This window comes from Malurus melanocephalus, unplaced genomic scaffold, assembly GCF_030028575.1.
Source record: "Malurus melanocephalus ecotype Western Australia unplaced genomic scaffold, MMel_1.1 scaffold_479, whole genome shotgun sequence".
NCBI lineage: Eukaryota > Metazoa > Chordata > Aves > Passeriformes > Maluridae > Malurus > Malurus melanocephalus.
In genome coordinates this window covers 327,246-343,382 of record NW_026623711.1, presented here as the reverse complement: position 1 = coordinate 343,382, position 16,137 = coordinate 327,246, and the positions used below count along the sequence as shown (strand labels likewise).

Below are 16,137 nucleotides of genomic sequence, written 5' to 3'. Positions count from 1 at the left end.
CAATAGGAAGCCAGCTTACATGTCTACTGTTTCAGGAAAAAAATTAGTATTAATGAGACTGAACAATAACATTCATAACAGATCATGAGGTGAATTCTCACAGTTCATGTTTAAATATAAAGCAAAACTAGCAAAACAAGAACCTTACCAAAATTGCAGAAGTTTTTATACTGTACCTCTTCTGTTCTCATAAAGGAACTTATTTATAGCTGTTGAAAAGCTTATCTGGCAACCACAGATGTATGAGAAAGGAGAAAACTCAAAATCTCCATTTATACAGACTCTGGATCTGTGATCATACATACCTAAGCTGTGGAGGAAGGAAATTGTCCTGTGCATACTTTTGGATGATTTGCATAAAACACCGCATTTCTTGGACAATCAGTCCATTTTCCCTGAASGAACCTAGGATGTATCAGCTGTAAATTGCTTCCACACAACCTACCACCTGACCAGACATAAGAGATGTGCCCATTTGGTCACTCATGAGAGGACAGACATGGACACAGTATTATTGCACATGGGCTTTGGGAAAGACAGCATGTGATAACTCTTGGAGCTGAGGAATTGTGAAATGCCATTGAAAAGACAATTTTCATGCATAAAACAGCAGCATGAAGGAAGGTGGGCAGTCCTAAAGAGAACCCCTCCACCCCCAGAAAGAGGAAAGCAGTATATAAAGGATTGCAAGGTGTTTCTGTGCCGTACCTAAAGGACTGTGACAATTGCTCTTCCATCTCAATCTTTTTTTTTTTTTTTTTTTCACCTAATGGAGCTGATCCTGACCTGATTTCCAAGTGTTTTTTGTACAGACATCTTGTCTGAACTTTAAATGCCCAGCTGCCTTCTGACATTGCAAAGCAAAGTGTACACTCCGAAAACACACATGTCAGAGAGAAATAATTCTTAACTCTACTCTCCAGACTCCAGTGCCATCGTTCTCACTGCACAGTGGAGATAAAACGGACACCACACAGAGATATTTCCTCTCAGCAAAGGAAGGTGCCTGCAGCTTGTATAGGTAAGCTTAAAAACCACTACTTCTTTGTTGTACTTGTAGAATGTGTTCACCAACATACAAATTTTTGACTTCTAAAATGAGTAAATTGAACAATTACTTTGTGGATTTAACTCATTGTAATAAAAGAATTTAATATATTTTGATTCAACAATAATACAGAACACTAAAATGCAAGAGCTATAAAAATTAGTTTAATTTGCAAGTTTGTCAAAACTTGCCCCTGCCTACAGCACGGTTTTTATATTTGGTGTCTGGGCTTTTTATCATYGTTACACAGAATCCTCTGAGTTCATTTGCTTACAGCTGTTTAAAAAAATTATCAGTTTTTAAGTTTGAAATCTGTTAGTTTTTTTCACATGATTTGATATGAAACAAAAGCTAACTAGGGTAGACTCCACTAAAACATACATGAATATGTATACATACAACAGTAAAAGCTCTCCAATACAGGTTTGCAAACTGAAATGACAGTTTTTATACACAGTCATTGTACAGAGCTTTTATTTCTTATTTTCAGTTTGGAAACTGAGAGAAGATTGAAAAACGAACTTGGAAAAAAAAATACACTGAAGTTTTCAACAACCACTGTATATGTTAAAAAATATAGACTGAGATTAGAGCTCTGATAAAGTAACACCAGACACAGACATGAGGACAAAACAAATATATATGGCCAGATTCCTGCAGCATGCACAGACTAATTTGTACTTAAATGGAGGTACAGAYACTCTTCTGCATTTCTGCAACAAAAGTCATTCTTTGCACTTAATTTGTTTATTTAATTTTAAATGGTCTGTAAGTGGTTTCCAAATCCGGTTACAAATGTTCCAGAAGACTGAGAAATAAACCAAGATCATAGGAGTTACTGCCAGACCCTAGCCAGAACCTTCAGCTTTCTAATTTATTTTATTAGATTCTATCCATGTAAAAGCTTCAAGGTTTAACTTTTCTTCATGAAATCTAAGTGGAAGAGAACATCCAAACTGTAACCTCATGCAAATTTAAGATAATAGCAGTGTTAGGAGCACTGAAATTAGGGGAAACAAAAAAAACCAACTGAGATAAGAGCAAAGAGATGTTGGATGCACATTACAGAAAAATAATATTTTAATTGTGTTTCAGTTCTGACAACTCAAGAAAAACTGTCATAAATGAACAATTCARTGTGTCTTCAGCCATCGCCAGCTACCACTGTAGTTCTCCCCATCATCTACTCCTGCCTGCTTCTTGCTGGAATCTTTGGAAACATTCTTGCTGCCTGGATATTTTCACGGAAAGCCCCCACACGAAGGACCCAGTACATTTACCTGGTCAACCTCATGACTGCAAACCTGCTGGTTTGCAGCACCATGCCCTTCCTGGCCGCCTATTTTGTGGATGGGCACCGCTGGCCCTATGAGTCCGTGGCGTGCAGGATCGCCCATCACCTGGGGACACTGGTGATGCACGTCAGCATGTATGTGACCATCGTTATCCTGTGCTCCATTGCCCTCAGCCAGTATGCCACGCTCAAGAAGAACAGTGCCCAATACTCCCAAGCGCTCCTGGGGAACTTCTACGGGCGCCTGCTTCAGAAATTCCGGCGGTCAAAGTTTGCTAAATGTTTGTGTGTGGTGATATGGCTGATTGTGCTGTGCATAACAGTCACAGCCATCACATACAACACCCAGGAGGAGACTTCAGCAGAGTTCCCCACGTGCTACAACATCAGGGTAGAAGTTGGGGAACGTCCTGCAATGATTGCAGGTTGTCTTGCCACCACATGCTTTTTTCTGTCTTTTATGACAGTTTTGTGGTCGTACTATTCTCTTACCAGACATCTGAGCAAAGTACAGAAAAATACCTGTATCCGAGAAAAACATCTAATTTACAGAACAGTGAAAAGAAACGTTCTTGTCATCCAGATGATATTAACTGTCTGCTTTCTTCCATATCATATTTTCAGGCCAATTTTCTATGTACTGCTTATAGATAATGACTGCCCAAGGTTAAATTATCTAGTGGAAATTAAAAATTTCCTTACTTGTCTTGCTGCTGCTAAAAGTAGTTTAGATCCAGTTATAACCCTTCTGCTAGACAAAACGTTTAAAAAAAGTCTTTATGGCCTGTTTACAAAATCCACACCACAACATCCAAAACAAAATGATGATGTTGGATGATGTGGGAACRAATGTGGAAAGATTTTCATATAAATAAGAATAAATTAATTGTAACTACATTTAGGCAGGCTTTGATAGAAAATTGCAAATATTTAAATAAAATGGTAACGTATTTTCTTTTCAAATCATCTTGCTTGCTACATCAGCATTAGCCATAATAAATCTGATGCGTATGATCCAAATGAATCTAAGCCATTTGTACAGTGAACTGTGTAACACCCATTCAATTTAGTGCAAAAGACATTTTWCATTTGACCTGTGGACTTAGTATTATTTGACCTGATTACCTAAAAAATCAAGGAAGAAGGCAAAAAACAAGGCTGAAGTTGAGAATCCAGTTCTCTCTTTCTATCAATAGAAGTTTTGGATACAGGTTTCCTTTACAAAAGAAGTTCAATGAAGCACAGACATTTTCCTTGGGATGGCKGAACCCCAGTTGTGCTACACAACTGATGGCCAAGTAACTACAGCAAGAATTGAGCAGGTAAAGTCTTCCAGAGGGCTAAGTGCTGCTGACAGGACTGGTTTTAGACCAATAGCTGCAAGAYGAGGTGAGCAAAGCTGTTCACTACCAAAGTGCTCTTATAATTTGCACAGACACAAACTTGAACCCCACTCCTTCTGTCCTTCCTGAAGTACATTTTATAGGGAATGAAGCTGCAGTTGTTACCTCAACACAATGCCTGCCTGTGGYTGTTTCTCTTAACACAGAGTTTTTGATGACAGCATAAACTGAAGTCATTCTTTCCACACTTTTCTAGTCACAATCACTTACTCCCCAGTCCTTAACAAAAAAGGCAAGAAAATGAACAGAACTTTGGGAACTACTAAAAAAATACAATTTTGTGATAGACTCTTAGCAAGATCCCACTCTACATTTCTACCAAAAAATTACAYATGCCTGACTTTTTCCCTATATAATCTGTTAAAGATGATGTCCTTTACATTTTTAAGTGYRTCAAAGTTTTTCTTGTTTCAAATAGTGAAAAAGCTTTTGTGCATATAGGCAATTTGAGAAACTACAGATTGAGTCCTGCATTGGTCTAGCACTTGACAGCAGAGTTCATGGAGGAAAAAGCTCCCAAAACTTAAAGGCACAGGCAAGGGATATAAAAACACAGCAAAACTCAGCTCATGTGATAAACTTCTTATATCACTAGACATCCCGGTGCCAAATCAGAAGTATAAAACAGTTAGCAGTTGACATGTGAATTGTTTAATTTAAAAAAAAACCCAAACAATTCATTTCTATTGCAGTGAACACAAAATCGTAAGGCAAATAAGMACAGCACCTGGTTTGCAAAGCAGTTTAGAGACCACAAGTGTCTGTCAAATTTTGTGGCTAAGCCATTCAAATGTGCTGCATGGGAAGCCAGCTCATCCATCACAAGACATGAGTTTTTTGGCTGTGTGAGCAAAGTACTGAAACATATAAATTTAGTGATCAGAAAGAATGTAAACGTCCAGCTGCAGGCAGACCAAACAGCATAAATACACTTCTCAACATACAGTGATCAGAAAGAATGTAAATGTTCAGCTCCAGGAAGGCCGAGCTGCACAAATATACTTCTCAGCAAAACTGCTTCTGAACATACTAACAGATCAATAAGAAAAGGGCTGGACAAAACAAACACAAGGGCCTTGAGACAGGAAGCAGAGGCACAGGACTGACCATAAAAAGGTGRAAAAGCATGTTGCCTGAAGAAACATTGAAAAAAAAGACTGAAAGTTTTATTCCTGGAGTCTCTTAACTTCTACACTRAATGAGGAACTGTTCCTCAGAAAAAAATGTGGCCAGGTAGGACACTTCAATTCCTGTCGTGGTTTTTTTTTAACAATTTTTTTCACAATTGAATGTGCAACAAAATCCTCACCAAGAAGTTGCTGCTGGATCTCAAGRATCTAGTAAGATCTACAAAATACAGGAAAAGCACCAATTATTACTGAATGTCCCCAGAAAGCATTAAAGTAGTTTTGTGTCAAAATGAAAAGAGTAGAAGGAAAGTAACATGCAACAGATTTCTTGTTATTCAAAGTAACAAAACAGGGAAGATGGTCTTAAAGAGCAGATTCTAGTCTGATTATTTTTTATACAGTTGAATAYACAGTTACATAAACACACATAAACACATATAAATTAGTTTTACTAATTTTTGAGATATGCTGAAAAGCAGAAGTGTAAGTAAGTGTTGAACTCTACCAGCAAAATCTGAAGTGCTGAGCTAAAAGCAGTTTAGACAACAAAAGACAGAAGTGATAACTGAATGTGCTCTCAGAATTCCTAACACTGGTTAAGTTTTGTGTAACACAAAAATCAACATGCCACTCTATCCACAGATCAAGTCTCAGGTGACCTAGACCAGCTCAGATCTSTGTATGACAGAAGTGCATAAGGCTTGGTTCTGCTCCCTGGAAAAAGGGTTTTGACTCCCAGTCACAGAAATACTGAACTGAATCTTAATGACAGAGATGGCAGAATCTGTGTATTTTTGCTTTGTTGGGTTTTTCTATTTAGATGATCGCATGTTGGAAACAAGCATTCATATCTACCAAGATAAACCCATAATGAAAATTTTGGATGCCTGCATTTCGCTGACAAGCTCATCCTGACTCCAGTTGTACATTAATCGATTTACTAATCAGTAACACATAGAAGTACTCAAGCTGCATGGAAATCATAGAACAAAGATGGAGTACTYGGAATGAATTAAGGATAAAACCCCAGCAACCAAAGCTCATGATGTGATTAAACTGATTAAACTTACATTAGTTATATTAAAAGATGCTTTTATAACAAGATATTTGTAACTATGGAAAATTCTGCATAAATATCACAATAGAGGCTAACAAAAGATTGCAAAATCTCTTGATGCTTTACTGATAAAAAACATTCTGTWAAAGTTATTGCAAAAATAAGCAAATGACAAATGGTACTCAAATTGCAGTGAGAATTCTACAGCAAAAGACAAGATCCTCATTTCAGACCCAMATCACTCCCCTTTCCCTTCTGTTGTTCTCTTGCATAAAGATTTCTCCGTACACAAACTGCTCTGTAATAAGATTTTGTATTGGAAAAGACTCCCTTTCAATGACCACCTTCTCGGTATTCCTGACACAGCAAGGTTATGAAAGGATAAAAGGAATGGCTGAGTCCTGTATCARTAGGTTGGTAGAACAGGAACAAATGTTGTGGTAAGGGAAAAAGTTCTTTAACAGTCACATTTCTGATGCACAGCTGTCTTGAGTTTTCTACCTTCATGCATTTTCTTGGACAAGTCGTGAAGTTTCTGGCAYCAGACTACAGCAAACTTTAATTTTGTCTACTCTGAAGTGTCTAACCCTTCCTAATCAGCCAGGAGMTAAGAGAGCACAAAAGCAGCCAAAAGGCTCCTAAACCTTACATGGGCTATAAGGTGCAAATTTTCCTGTGCAGCAGAAAATGACCAAGCATTCTACACTCCATGATCACATTCACAAAAAGTCTAAAAGGGAGAAAAATGTAGCATGACTATGTCAACCTTACAGATTTTTATTAAAGCACTTTCGCCCATTCAGGTAATTTGGAAAGTGGTCATTTAGTCTACTTCCTTTCAAAACAATGTCTACAGTGACATCTAGAGCCTGGATATTGCAGTTAGTTTAATGTGTTCTATACCCAAACTCTATAGCYCTGCACTGCTTTTGTCAAAGTAAAACACTGTTGGTTTACACTGCTTTAGACTCATYCCTTAAATATTTTTATTCTAATCCATGTAATTTGAACAGGTTTATTTCTTAGAATGGTATTTAAAAAAAAACAAAACAAAAACAAAAACGTGATTCTGAGGTTCTAAGAGACAGGATAAGCACTAAAATGAATTCCCACTTTAACCTCAGTGAAATGGGCCTCCCTCAGAGACCCTTGAGGCTGAAACGTGGGTTTTTTTTCAAAAATATGGTCCAAGAAAAACAAGTGGAGCTTTCACGAAGACACAGCAATGTAAAGATGATGTTAATTCTGAAATTCATGTGGTACCAAAGCTAAACAATTAAAAGAACCTAGATCCTTCAAGAAAGAACGAGACATTCTACCAGCAATTAAGAGCTCATTTTTAGAATCTGCTCAAAAAAATACTATTAAAACACCAAACTCCAAAAGAAAGCCTATGATGTTATAATATTCTTGATTTAAAAAAGAAAGGAGTAAAAGGTTGGGAAAGGTCTGGAATGGCTGCACACACAAGACCAARTAACTCCTTGTAAAAATCAACAATTCAGTGTCTGTACTCTCTCCTCTCACAGTTTACCCTCTCTCAGTCTTCTCTACTCACTAAAATCCAAGAGTCACTTCTCAAACTGCATCATCAGAGCTTGCTAGAATTCTCCTTAATTCCCATAGCGCTTGACTCACTTTGGATAAAACTCTTGGAGAAGTGGGAATAACTATTTTAGGCAATGACATTAACAAAGAATATGCATATTCAAATCAAAGAGAGTCAAGCCCACTTAGGTTAAAACTCCCAACTACTTATATTGAAGTACTTTGGGATAAGCTACTTCCATAAATCCATAGAAAGAGTACAAAATTTACCAGATATAAACCACTAGGTAATACACTGGTCTTAAACACTGTATTTCTCCTGCCAAACTTGTTTATACTTGTTTTTACATACATTTTCATAATAACAAATGTTTAAGATTGTCTCCAAGAAGCACAATATTACTAATAGTGTAACATTTAAGCATGTGCATCTCTATGAAATCTAAGTATGAATGAGGACTGTCATTATGCTGTCAAAATGATGCCAATGAACTACCAATTCCAGAGTAATTTAGGCAATTAATTTATAYACACATTTTCCTCACCAGAAAAAAATGGAAGCGAATTTCATATGAATATTCAGAAACCAGAMATTAAATTGACTTTCAAAGCAAGTTATAATCAAATGTATGAGTAATTTATGAATAGAGACCTCCTAAATAGTCTACATTGATGGAATTAGGGTGGGCTTTAATCTCACATGATACAGTAGAGGAACACTCAGCAAATACAGATTCCTTTTCTACAGCTCCTCCCTTCCTCTAAACTACAGAAATTGAAATTCAGTTGTTTGTATTATTATAGTGAAGAAAGAAAAGTAATCAAACCTCCTTACCTTCACATCCCTGTGAATTATATTATTATCATGACAGTAACGTAGAGCTTCCAGTATCTGTCTCATGTAATGACTGAAAAAACAAACACATTATGCATGACAAACCTGCAGAAAAAATTACTATACACATGTGATAAACTAAGCTTTAAGGGTCTAACTAAAACTAATTAACCAACAACCTCAAATACACAGAGTTCTGTAGAATGAAGTTTGTATTTGTAATAGTGAACTATACAAGCCAAAGTTCGAGAATTGTTCTGATTGAAGCTGAGAAAAATTAGAAAAGAAAAATGTTTTCCAGGTTTTGTAAACATTTCAAATGTTAAATAATTCTGCTTGATATGACAAGGAAGTCAGGGACTCTCCTTTCTTTTTTAATAACAATATACAGAAAGGAGGAAAGTGAGCATCAGTGCCTGATTTATCTGGAAAAGGATTGGACCAAGGTCTTGGCTTGCYTGATGCAGATTGGAGACCAGTCTCTTTCTCCCCTGTGTCCAAAGGATGTTCTAACAGATGACTGACCACAGCACAGCCAAGACATTCAACAGCATYCTGTGCTGCATCAGGCAGAGAATTACTGTGGGCTAAGGGAGGCAATCCTTGTCCTCTGGAGGCTCCAGCTGCTTCAAGGGAATGTTTTGTCCCTAGGAACAGAGTGCTCTGGATCAAGCAGGTCAGGGAGGCTGAGGAATCACCATCCTTGGAGGTATTCTAAACCTCACTGGACAAAGCCTTGAACAACATGACTCAAATGCAGGGCTGACCTTGCCCTGAGCAGGAGGCTGAAATACAGACCTTGATGTCCCCTCCCAACCTGGTTCCTATGATGTTAAAAAATCTACGCTGTTGAGAAAAGGAAACAAAGCTGCTAGGACAATGGGTTTATTATCATTCTGCAGTTTTATAGAYTCTTTCTTCTTTGTTAATCTAGTAAGTGAAATGGTGAAGTGACCCTAAACACAGGGATAAAACTAAACCAACTCCATCTAACAAGACCAGGAAAACTCACACTTKTCAGTCAAGTCACTTAATGCCGCCATATGAGAAATCCATAAAGGCAAGCACAGACAATTATGTACTGGATGTGAAATACAGGTTTTACTCAGTAATCTGTAACTAGTAAATGGCAAATGCTCCAAAATTCTACTTTGATTATGCTAATTATTGCAATAAACATCTAGAGTGTGGAAACAGGATTATTTATAGTATTCCAACTTTCAACTTTTAGCTAACATATTGTACAACACTATATTTCATTATTTTCTATTTATCCTGAGGGATTAATTAAAATTATTATAAATACCTGGCTACAGCCTCACTGTAGACAAATCCAGCATCTGCTCTCTTCACAATTTCAAAACACAGGTCTGCTCCATCCATACTGCAGGTAAAAAAAAGCAAAAATGCTTAAAAGGAATAACTACAATCAATTACTTAAAAATGCTTTAAATCCCTATTCATTTCTCTTACATAAATCTTACATAAAATACTGCAGATACATGTACAGTACRTTACTCACTAAAACACCATTTAATGGGTAATCTAATAGAAAATAGCTTGCCACAGGTTAACCATTTTATGTCCCTCTAGTCATGTAACAGTTCTCTTAAAGCATTACCAATACCAAACATTTACTTTATTGCTTAAACTGCTCAATGAACAAGGTGTGCAAGAAAAGTCAATGCCCTGTAAAGAGCTGCAATTTAATGATTAGCTCCTGGTAATAGGCTAAGTGTGTTCTTATAAGCATTACAAGTGCAACTCTATAGTAACGACTGTAGTTATAAAAAAAATGTTACTAAATTTGAATTTTAAATTAAGACTTTAAAAAATACTCTAGAAATATAGTACAGTCTTTCCCATTGGCATTCTCCTATGGATAATTAAGCAGCCAAAAGGAGATTTTACAGCTCACAGACACCTGAGAACACTGACAGCCAACATACTTTATCATCAGCTCTGACACTTACATTTTACACACAATATTACATTACACACAATACATTTTTCCTCTTCTCCCTCATCTTTCTGATCACCTAACTTCCCACCATGAGCAGCATTACGCTTTAGATGGAGATATATTCATAGACCTTAGGCTGAAATTAGGCTGCCATTTCTCTAAAATGAAAGCAGTCTGGTGCTGCCCTCCTTTTTCCTCTCCTGAAAGGAACCTAAGGCAGATTGGTATCTARAAATGTTTTAATAGCCTGATGGGGCAAGAAGAAAGTAGCAAGAGTTAACAGGAACAATAAAGATTACATAAGTTATGTTTAGTAAGGTACTTGCAAAAATATTGACTGTAACATGTMATTTTCAGCCTTCACAYCTTTTCTTTTTCCTCTCCACAAAGACTCAAGGGGTAAAAGAACCCAAAAGSCAGAATTGGCAAGGTATCTGGACAGCCAACATGACCAGGGCTGTTTCAGTAAGGTCTTCAGAATACCAGCATCACTTCTGCTTTACAGATCTGCAATACCAAATTTAAGCTTAGGGAGTCACATGCCATGTGCAGAAGTTTCAATCCCCAAATAAATTTTAAAAATGTGTCTCATATAAAATACACTATCATGTGGATAGAGCACTGACAACCATAAGAGGGACTTGTGACCCCAGAAGAAAAGTGCATTGAAGAGTGCAAAGAACCCCAAATTACCTAACCACAGATGTTCTTCAYTCTGCATCAGTATATTCCTCTGTAGGTTTTTTCCCAGCAGTTTTTCTGTTTTGTTTAATTCCCTAGACCAAATCTGCATACAGGGCTAAACACCACTCAGAGAATGTGCTGTGCTGCACTGCACAGAGCCCTGTAGGACAGCCATGGGGCAGGTACACTGAGAGCAACATAAACCTGGATTTCACTGGCTCACCGGAAAAAATCCCTCATGTCAACGTCCTGATGCTTTCTCAAATGTGGAATGTACAAAATGTATGATCAGCTACCAAATCTAAGGCAATGTCATTCTCATGAAGAAGCAGAACCCTTTAGAAGAGTAATTATACGTACTTTACRACAAGTCAGTGAAATTAAAGATCCAGAGGTACTCACATTTTTTAGCAGCATCAAAAGTTTCTGAGACACGGAGGGAGGAGTGTGACTTTTTAGATTAACTTTTCTATTACACAAGGTGTTTATAATCTGCATGGTCTTTAACACATATTTCTACCGCCCACTTAAAGCTATGAGAATTTTTTCATTTAAATTTCGCAACAATAAGTGGCAGTTTGAATTTCTTTTCAACAAATATGTTTGAAAGCTTTACTCCATTAAGATGAACTCTGTTGACCCCTCAAGCCCAAATAATGCATCAGGTGTATTTTAGTCTGTGACTTCAGTTGACTATTTTCCAAGACCAAATCCTTTTTTTTTTAAGAGTAGATTTTGATTCATGCATAAGGAGGGCTTTTATCACTCTATGTGATACAATATAGTCATTACATGATATTGAATTTTACCTGAAGATCTTGAGACTTTTGTCTAGTTGAGGGTGAAAAAAACTGAGGTGAGTCAACCTCAGTTACAAGAAATGCCAAAAAATGCAGTGAACAGACTAAAAACTCAGGAACAGCTCAACCACTTGCAAGATAACTTTGCAGAAACTAAAAGCCTTGTATAATATAAAAGCAATAAAGTTTTGGAATACTGATACAGCAAAAGTTCAGGAARTCTCAGGGGCATGAAATTATTAGCACAAGCATGTGAAAACCATAAATAAAAAAAGGCAAGCTAAAATCCATTGAGGTAAACACAAAAATATTTCATGCTGAAGATGTAAGTGGATGATGCAAAAAAAAGTTGGAAAAAATCACAACACAGTGGTAACCTGAGAGAATCTCCTGACACCAGCAGAGGGAGCTCATGGTAGGGATATGAACCAACCAGGAGCGAGGTATTTTTTATGCATATATAGCTAAAAAATATATGTATATATACAAATATACACTAGGTACATATAAATATATATATAAATGTATTTACAGTGCAGGTGCAGCTTCAGCTGCACAGGGAGGGCCAGCCACCACCCCACATCTGCACTGTTTGGGTATCAGTACAAACAATGTCCCTCGATTTCCCATACTCTACTATTGATTCCTCCACATTTTTAGCAGCACTCTGCTGGATCGCAGCCCTTTGGCTAAATGTTTCTTTCCACAGCTCTCACCAGCRCTACTTCATACCTTGAAAATCTTTCTACTCTTCTGCTCAATATTGGTGATAAGTTACAACCTGCCTAGAAAATTTATTCCCAAATCATACCAAATACAGGAATCTGCTCTGACACTAACAGTGAGTGAAGAATAGACAGAACACTGCAGAAGAGATCTGTGTTTTCATACTGGGGTATGACAGCTTTGAATTTGCAGACCTAATAGGATGTGGCCTACAATTTAATTTATTGATGAAGAATGAGAAAGCTTCAGAAGCACTGCTTCATTTAGGGAACTGAATTATTACTTAATAAAAGCAAGATAAAAAATGAGGAGTTGACATATTGCTCATAACTGAGTTTACTGAGTTTTGTACCATGTGGGCTCAAGGCTTGCGCACAATGGCATTTTTCCTTCAACRGTTTTTATATACTTGCCATCTTACCTCAAATAAAACAACTGCAACTTTGCTAACTACTGCTTTTATGAATTTGAGATTTTAAACCTAAAGCATTTTTACATGTTAGCTATGTTAAATGGCAAAGCTATATGTATACAACTATCATAYACATCCTAAGTGCTAAATCTAAACATATCAGCTCTTCTCATGTCCCAACAGAGAAATCTCTCTTAGAATGCACGGAGAAAAACAAAACCATGTACACACAGTGGTGAGACAATATTCTGCAAATGAGCAGGTACCTGCAATCCACTCCATGTTTCTGCATCTGAGCTCTTCAGAAAGAAAGTACTCTCAGTCCACACACTTCGATTATACTGAGGATAAACTACCCATAAGACTAGAATCTAGTTTTCAGACACTTCAAAATGAATATTTGCTTCCTTTTACTAATATTGCAAGTAGCCAATCCTTCTCAAAATATTCTCACTGATAAAAATCAATGATCATTAGGAAAAAATGCAACAAGCAATAGAATATAAAGTGATACTTGCATACCAAAACSAGTACTCAGTATAAAACCAGGTGGCTCAGTGGGGACCTCATCAGTGTCTACAAATGCCTGAAAGGAGGGCGCAGCCAGGTCAGACTTGGTSTCTTCTCTCAGGTAATAAAAGCAATCAGAAAAGGCTAAACGGCCTCAAGTGCCAGAGGAGGTTKGCACTGGATAGTAGGAAAAATTTYTTCACTGAAAGRGYCGTCAAGCATGAGAACAGKATGCCCAGGTAAATGCTGGAGTCACCATCCYTGGGGTTATTTAAAAGACGTGTAGATGTGGAGTTTAGGGACATGGCTTAGTGGTGGAYTTGGCACTGCTGGGTTAATGGTAGSACTTGATGATCTTATAAGGTCYTTTCCAAACTAAATGACCCTATGATTCAATGGAGCTGCTAGCAAATAACACCAAGAATGGGAAAGAAAATTGCAACCGCATTAGAGAGAGTAGAGCTGGCCTTTCTCATATGTAAGGCAACTCTAAAGCCTCCAAGGGATCATTTCTATCTAAGTAAAGAGTCCATTACTCTTCTGGGGGTGCAGCTGGGGTGTGTGTGACAGAAATAATTTTGCAAAGGTACATCCTCTCTCATTTATGATGCAGTATCACCTAAATAGTTCTAAAATAATATTTTTACCTTAGCAATAAGACTTCCTCAGAGAGAAGCTGCTTCTTGCTCTACACATGCACTTCATCTATTACAACCAACTGCTCATTGCAGTTTATTACAGGAGCACAACATGGTTAAAGGCAGTCTACTTGAAACATAAAATTTGGCCCCATTTTAAAGAGTGCTTGAGCTTGTGTATGAATAACGGGTTAAAGACAGAGCTCATATTTTGGTGTAAAACCTCATCATTACTGTTCATCAGTGCTTCTATGAAATGTGATTTGATTTTTTAAATGTTTCCTTTAACAAAAGTTTTCAAAAGTCAGCACAAACTGTACATTTTCCTGAGGATTACATTTATTTSTTAGCAGGTACATGCTACATTTGCTGATTTAACTTGTACTTTTTGTGTAGTAACAGATTTGGCAAGATATTCAGGGTCCTCCTGGCAGCTGCTCCATGCAGCTCACAGCCTATGGAACAGTAGAGGATCTATGTAAAATTTACAGATTTACAGGCAAATGATGGCAAAGTTTTAKGTTTGGTTATTGCATGCCTTTCATGTGCTGGGCCTGGCATAATTTTCATGCTCCATACTAGTTCCAGGGGGATCTGCTGATGAAGGGATGTCAGATGTGGCCCTTTGWGACACAGGCACGTGGTGTCAGAGCCCTGGGTGATGCGGGACATTGTGGTGCCAAGAGGCTTTTGTGACATTGCACAGCTATGCAAACCCTTGGTGAAAAGAGCCTTTTGAAGAAAACATTCGATTCTAGCCCCCACCTTGGAAAAGGCAAAAAGACATATGACAATTGTTTTAAAAGTTGCATCATTTCCAACAGAGCCACTGCCCACAAGCCCCTAGCTGCGTCCATCTGGCCAGTGGCGCGTGCCCAAATAGCCCACCTTCCAAACACAGGGCTCGGCAGTGTGGGGTTTGGGCTGTCATGTGGGACCGTGTACAAAGCCTCACAGGGCTCTGGGCACATCAGGGGCTACAAGTGCCCAAATCCGAGGACTGCTCCATGCCAGTTCCAGGGGGTTGGCTGGTGAAGGACTGTTGGGTGTGGCCCTTTGTGACACAGGSTCATGGTGTCAGAGCCCTGATGATGCAGGACATTGTGGTGCCCAAAGGCCTTTGTGACATGGCAGAGCCCTGCCCTGCTCCAGGGCTGTACAAGGGGCACAGAGCCCTGGGGTGCCCGGTCCCAGGAGAGCCGCTGCGTCGTGAGGAAGCAGCTCCCCCGAGAACCTCAGCGGCAGAGAGAGCAGCATGGAGATGCTCATGGAGGGGGCGAACCCCAACTGCGCCCCTGCCATGGAACAGCCAGACCCGTGCGTGAGGCCCCAGGTGACAGCCAGCCCTGGAGGGAGAGGGGACGGAGGGAGCTGGGATGGGGCCCGGGGGCAGCTGCCAGGGGAGCAGGGCCCTGTAGCCCCTGATGTGCCAGGGCAGTCACCTCCTTGCCCCCCGGCCGGGGCACAGAGCCAGGGCCCGGCCCCGCACAGCCCCTGCGGCCCCACAGACCCCTGGGGGCTCAACGAGCTCCTCGAGCAGTGGGGGCGGCTGGAGCAGCCAGAGTGGGACTGGGACTGCGAGGAGGGAGAGGGGGAACCCTCCACGGGCCAGGAGCTTCCCCAGTGGAGAGAGCTCTACCCGGGGTTATTTGGGACTTCCCAAGAGCTCTCCGAAGGGGAAGTCRGTCAAGACCCAGAACTGGCCCCAAGGGGAGGCAGCAGCGACAAAGAGGAGTCGCAGGAGGACTGGGAGTGCRTCACCATCCGCACCCTCGGGGTCAGMCCCGAGTACCCCCAGCTCCTGCAGGACCCCGACGCTGCTCCCCAGGACTCGGCCACGGCCGCAGCTTCTCCTGCCTTGGCTGAGCAGGTGAAGGCAGCAGCGGCACAGAGCCGGGGCCCKGCCCCGCACAGCCCCCGCTGCCCCCCGGGCCCCTCAGCTCCCCGGCCGGGAGCCCTCAGGGAGCAGCGGGAGGGGGCAGCGCAGGGGGCAGAGCTGCCAGGGCCACACACGGGGCAGGGGGGCTCGGCCACCGAGAGGGCAAACTGGGAACACGCCATGGACCCAGAGCCGTTCCAGAGGGAAGAG

General features: G+C 39.8%; 2 protein-coding genes across 2 annotated transcripts in view; one reads left to right on the top strand and one right to left on the bottom strand.

Moving 5' to 3' along the window:
* CASK (calcium/calmodulin dependent serine protein kinase) overlaps positions 1-16,137 on the bottom strand; it is a 232,126-nt gene that overhangs the window by 92,617 nt on the left and 123,372 nt on the right. Inside the window, exons 4-5 of the mRNA XM_057380908.1 lie at positions 9,622-9,699; positions 8,316-8,388 (exon numbers count right to left, since the gene is read on the bottom strand). Of these exons, the coding sequence (XP_057236891.1) occupies positions 8,316-8,388; positions 9,622-9,699 (151 nt within the window). The remainder of the gene's footprint in view (positions 1-8,315; positions 8,389-9,621; positions 9,700-16,137) is intronic.
* Positions 2,158-3,180, top strand: GPR82 (G protein-coupled receptor 82). Its single transcript, XM_057380910.1, has one exon. The coding sequence runs from the start codon at positions 2,173-2,175 to the stop codon at positions 3,178-3,180; it is 1,008 nt and encodes a 335-aa protein (XP_057236893.1). The 5' UTR covers positions 2,158-2,172.